General features: G+C 36.5%; 1 protein-coding gene across 1 annotated transcript; it reads right to left on the reverse strand.

Moving 5' to 3' along the window:
* Positions 1 to 735: 735 nt before the first annotated feature.
* Positions 736 to 5,972, reverse strand: LOC103133299 (E3 ubiquitin-protein ligase rnf213-alpha-like; the record flags this gene model as incomplete). Its single annotated transcript, XM_007545079.2, has 8 exons — positions 5,918 to 5,972; positions 5,607 to 5,803; positions 4,852 to 5,117; positions 4,467 to 4,693; positions 1,538 to 1,738; positions 1,264 to 1,456; positions 1,057 to 1,112; positions 736 to 895 (listed from the first exon to the last, which is right to left on the reverse strand). Coding segments are annotated over exons 1-8 (1,314 nt in total), but the record flags the coding sequence as incomplete, so codon positions are not given.
* Between the last annotated feature and the right edge of the window lie 6 nt (positions 5,973 to 5,978).

Raw genomic sequence — 5,978 nt, forward strand, 5'->3', positions numbered from 1 at the left:
TTTTTCAAAGAGAAACAAAATCCTACAACAATTAGAGATACACCAATGCCATTAGACCAAAATCTGCCTATTTTATTTTGATCGGGTCTGATCAGATACAATACATATTTTAATTTTCCCCTTTAATTGCAACAAAAATTATAACTTTCTTTTCCAGTTTGCAAATATACAATATACAATGCTTTCTTTCAAGCTAAGTGAAATCAGATCAATTTTAGAAATATCTGCTTTTATGCAAAGCACAAGGAGAATAATAACAGCTGCCGCTATCAATTGGACAGCGGCACATTTTATTTTTTATTTATGGTCCATTTTGCATCTTAAGATTGAATCAAAATCAGGTTTACAGAAATGCAATTTGAATGAATTATAGATATAAGTAAATTAGAATCGGTCAGACCTAAAAAAATAAACTGGGAATTGTTGTGGGTCAGCTGTGATTGAAATAGTAAGGCATCATATTGCTGCCAGTAATTCTTACTTTCATTTCATAGGGAAAAGAAAGCTCCAAGTGACCCCATGGTTTAAGCAGTTTGCTGTTAAAAGTGTTTCTTTGCCATCCAGTTATAATTTCCATTGTCTCTCCGAATGATTCTTCCTGGGTTCTCTTTTGTACCTGTGATAATTATTAGAATATCATTAGTTATGCTAAACATTGCCATTAGAGTGGAAGTTTGACAAAATGTTGAAACACAGATGTGAATAAGCTGTGACAGATTAACTGGCGATTCTTGCCTCAGAATGAGTGTGACCATATATCTTAGAGATCAAACAGACGAGCTCAAGGAACTGAAGAGGAACATCACAGCGGTCTGGTTCTTTTATGTTGCGGCAGACAGAACCAAGTAGTCTCACAGCAGTTTTTAGACAACACTCGCCATATTTGTCATCAAAACTGGGGAAAAAAGATAAACATTTTCTAAAATATTTTTGTCATATTGCAAAAATTGCAGAGGAAAATCTTTTTAACAGCTTGTTAAAATGTTACAGGTAAAATTTATAAAAATTGCTCCAGCTTTACAATTTGACAAGTGAAAAGGTTTGTTTTGTACTTACCTTTGCTTATGATTGGATTCCTTTCTGATGAGATGAGATGACAAGTCTTTTAATGCCTGTTTTAAAAAACACACCAGCAATTAACACTCAATTTTTATGAAATCACATGAAGTTGTAGTTCTCTGTAGACCACTCGCCTTTCATTTTGTCCCATTACAATTATGTCTTTTTTTATGTATATTTATTAAGATCTTTAAGCATACATACCATGTAGCTAGAATGATTTATATTAGATTTCATGCTGAACTGCATATAACGAAGGACGTCAAGGAGCTCGACTTGAACTTTAGTCAAAAAGTCTGTCAGATCTTCCAAATGCAGCAGAGACATCCAAGATTTCACAAGAAGTTGGTCAATGTTCACAAGGTATGCATGGTCTTTCATGATTCTGATCAGACTCCTATTTAAAGTCACAGAAGGTTAAGGTAAGAAATTTGAAGAAATGTAGCATTTTTAAAATTATACAATAAAAATGTCATACTTTGCACCACTGTCAGAAGTGGAAGATCCTTTGCTTTGTCTCACAGCCCTCAAGGGATCAAATTGTGGATCAAAAACTGGTGGAACTGGCTGAAACGGCTCACTTTCTCCTTTCAGCAGATGAATCAAGGGGATGACCAAGACCCACTTTGCTGTGTGCTGTCTTGCATTTTCGCAAAACCTCTGAACAACATCTCCAAGTCTGTAAAGAGAGGGTCATTGTTTGGTTATACTATCTATTTTAATTTTCAACAAACATATTGAACTTAAATGTGCACATTTTGCAAAAATACTATGCAAACTCAAGGTTCTGCTTGTACTCAAGTACGAGCAGAACCTGAGGGCATGTTTGCTCTTCTCAGTAATACTCAAAACTTTGAAGGTTTGAGTATTACTGAGAAGAGCCCACATGTTGTATTGCTCAAGTATTACTCAACATTTAATCATCAACTGCTTAAAATTTAAGTATTTATAAATGTAACTATTATAAGCTGAAAAATGATTTTAAACTAAAAAGCTGAAGTCTCCATAAAGACAAGCAACCTTCCATTCATCAGCAATGATTGAATAAACTATCTCAACAGTTAAATAACTTCCTAAAGATGACCAACCACTCTGATGTTCAATCTGGTTTCTGTGCTCACCACAGACTGCCCTCATGAAAGTGTTCAATGACATCCACATAAATACAGACTGTAGAAGAACCATAGTTTTGGTTGTGTTGGACCTTAGTGTAGCATTTGACCTAATTGACCATGCTATATTATTGAAGCAACTGGAGAGCTGGGTCTGACTGCTACAGAACTTAACTGGTTGAAATCTTATCTTTAGAACAGGGACTTCTTTGAGTCAATAGGTAACTTCTTATTGGAGGGGACAGAAGTCATGTGTACTGTCCCAAGATTGAATGCTGGTGTTAAGTTGTAAGTAGCATACTGCGCATGTGTGAGATGTAAGGAGTGGGAGGCGGTACTGTCCCAAGATTGAATGCTGGAACTCCTAATGTTTAATATTTACATGCTGGTTCCAGCTCAGGTTATAACAAGTAATAAGACTGTCTACTGTAACAACCCAGATGATACAAAGTTCTACATTACGATGTCACCAGTTGACTCCGAACCCATCTATGCATTGAACAGATACTTGGAACAAAATCAATGTGTGCATGTGCCATAACTTTCTCCAGCTGAAGCAGGTGAGAGGAAAGTCTGGGTCTCTGCTTAGGCTGCAAAGCGATCCCACAACCTGACCCCAATTAAAAGGAAGCTAACAGATGGATAATACTAATAATATTAAATAGAAGAATATATTTAATTTAATTTAGGTATCTCAAAGTGACACAACAGTTAAATTATTATTTGTACATACAGACACACACACACACACATTTATATATATATATATATATATATAGATATATATATAGATATCTATATATATATATATCATTACTGATATAAATTAGGTAACTTTATGTTATTAAAGGTAAAGTTTAAACAGTAATATTTCTTGGTTAATGTCAAGTTGTCATAACAAAGACATTTTGAATAATGTCAACTTTGTATTAAAAGTGTCATAATTTACCGAATGACGCTTTATGACAACAGTCATAAATATTCATGAAGACATATTCATGTTCATGACAGGTGTTATGTCATTTTATGACAGTGTCATGACAATCTTATTCAACCCCCTTCAAATAAAGTGTTACCCAAGTTTCTTTATTCTTCTTGTCATGTCTATTCTGTTTTGTGTTCCAGAGAACTTTCTTTTGTGTCTCTCCATTTTTAGGTCTCTGTCATCAGATAACACATTGGAAAAAAAAAAAAAAACTAAAAAATTGAGCTCTAGCGTGTTCTCGAAGGGGCGCATACTGGAGGGCCTTTAGTTTGTGAGGAGGAGAAGTAAAGGAACAGAGGGGAGCCTAATCAGTTCGGTTCTTTTGTTATTGATCATATAATTTACACATACACAAACAGCTGTTAATAAAAAAAATGACAACTAGAGCTAATTTTTTAACCATTGCTTTTGCACCTCCTGTAGAACATCTCCCCTATGCCCTGCTGCATCTATTGCAGGGGTCCCAAAAGTCGGTCCTCGAGGGCTGGCATCCTGCATGTTTTAGTTCTCTCCCTAGTGGTAGTAATTTCCTCAGCAAGTCAAGATTCTCCTTAGGCCTTCTAATAAGCCATCATTTGATGCAGGTGTGCTAAACCAGGGAGAGAACTAAAAGATGCAGGATGCCGGCCCTCGAGGATCGACTTTGGAGACCCCTGATCTAGTGGATACCCACTTTTTGTGCCACTACAGGTGCCACAGCTCACAGTTGTAATTATTATTATTATGTCATTTTAACTTTCAACCATGTTAAACTTCTCTTTGCCAAAATGTATGATTTATTGTTGGTAGATAACACACTAGCAAAAATTTTCTCTACTTCTCATACAGGGCTGCACAGTGGCGAAGTTAGTAGAACTGTTGCCTTGCAGCAAGAAGGTCCTGGGTTCAATTCCTAGCATGGGGTCTTTCTGCATGGAGTTTGCATGTTCTCCCTGTGCATGCGTGGGTTCTCTCTGGGTACTCTGGCTTCCTCCCAGTCCAAAAACATGACTGTCAGGTTAATTGGTCTCTCTAAATTGTCCCTGAGTGTGTGTGTGCATGGTTGTTTGTCCTGTGTGTCTCTGTGTTGCCCCATGACACACTGGACAGGTGGCCAGTCTGTACCCTGCCTCTTGCCCAGAATGTTAGCTGGAGATAGGCACCAGCACCTCCTGACCCCACTAAGGGACAAGGGTATATAGAAAATGGAGTTATAAGGCGCACTGTCGGCTTTTGAGGAAATTAAAGGTTTTTAGGTGCACCTTATAGTGCAGAAAATACGGTAGGTTTTCATTTGATCATTTCATTAGTGACCACATGCAAGCAGTTACCTGTTTTTATCTGCCAAAGGATCTCCAAAGTCTTTCCAAAACTTTTCGAAATGATGCTGTGCCATTTTGGGCAGGCAAAGGAGATCACAAAGAGTAGAACACTGATCTGCCATGAACCCCTGGAGATGCATGTTGCTGACAAGCAAGGCAACAACTCCAGTATGCAGCGGGTGAAAACGAGGCTTGTTGACCATTTTGTTTAGAAAATCTCTCAGCATTTTTTTCACCTGCAATATAAAAGTTACACAATCAGCGAATGTGATTCTACATGATTAAATATCACATTTGCTCAATTTGCTAGAATAATTCTTGGTGAAACACAGTGCTTTTTTCAGTACGTCATGCATTGAAGAGATTATTTGGGGGAAGCCACACTGATATTTACCTGATCTGCACCATATGACAGCTCCCACAGTCTCTTATTAACATCATGAAGTAAAGGAAAGCTGTATGCATAAATGAACTGTTGTAGAAGAAAAAAGAAGTTCTCCACATTTTGTTTATTCCATGTTGTTAGAAGATCAAAGATGATTTTTAGCATCTCCTGGCCAGCTTGATCTCTTCCTTTAACCACAGTGCTCCTTAAGGAATCCCAAGGCCAGTTACGTTTAAGTTCCAGGTAAATGACATCATCATACTGATGCCATGACCCTTAAAATTCAAAGGATACATTTAATGAGAATATTTTTATGCCACACACAGCTAATTTTATAAGTTTTCAATATACTAATTAATTACACATATACTAATTACAATTGTTAGTCTTTCAATAAGACATGATCTGCAACAATTCTTATTTGTGAAATACAGTACACTGTGATTTACTAGTTGGTACAGGTAGTGTAGCACAGATGATATGCAAAATGGAAAGCATGCATGTGATTTAAACAAATAACTTTAATTCTATCCACGCATTTTGCTTTCCAAATTATTCTCTGACATCCACAGTTGAGCAAAGTCTTGTATCCTGCTTTCTCCTATTCCTAAAAGAAATTTTACTGGACTGCCTACACATAAAGAAAAATTAAATTAAAACAAGCTGCTGTTATGCTGCTTGATATAAATAGCCACACACTTGTCTGAAGGAAAAAACAAGTACCTTCTGGTTAATATAAGGGCAACAAACAAAATCTACTATACCTTCAGGACTTAAATATTCTTCCTTGATTGACAGGCATCTATTGATCAATAAATTTCCTTCTTTGTTGTAGATCTCCTCATACTTTTCTTTTTCGCCATTCTTGTATATTAAGTATTTGTAAGGGAAGTTCAAATGAATTACATCTTTGGGAATCAAAAAGTCTGCTACAACAAGATACTGTTTGTCCCCCAGGTTCCTGTGAAACACACACCCTGATCATCAGAGACAAGGCCAGCAAAGACTTTGGAAATTTAGTGCCAAATGTAAATTTTGCATTAATTACTATAATTTAAGATAAAATAAAACCTACCGGAAGAAGGACATTTCTTGGCCCCGTGTATGCCATTTCCCAAAAAGTTTTTCAGACATTA

Source organism: Poecilia formosa, unplaced genomic scaffold, assembly GCF_000485575.1.
Source record: "Poecilia formosa unplaced genomic scaffold, Poecilia_formosa-5.1.2 Scaffold2546, whole genome shotgun sequence".
Taxonomy (NCBI): Eukaryota; Metazoa; Chordata; class Actinopteri; order Cyprinodontiformes; family Poeciliidae; genus Poecilia; species Poecilia formosa.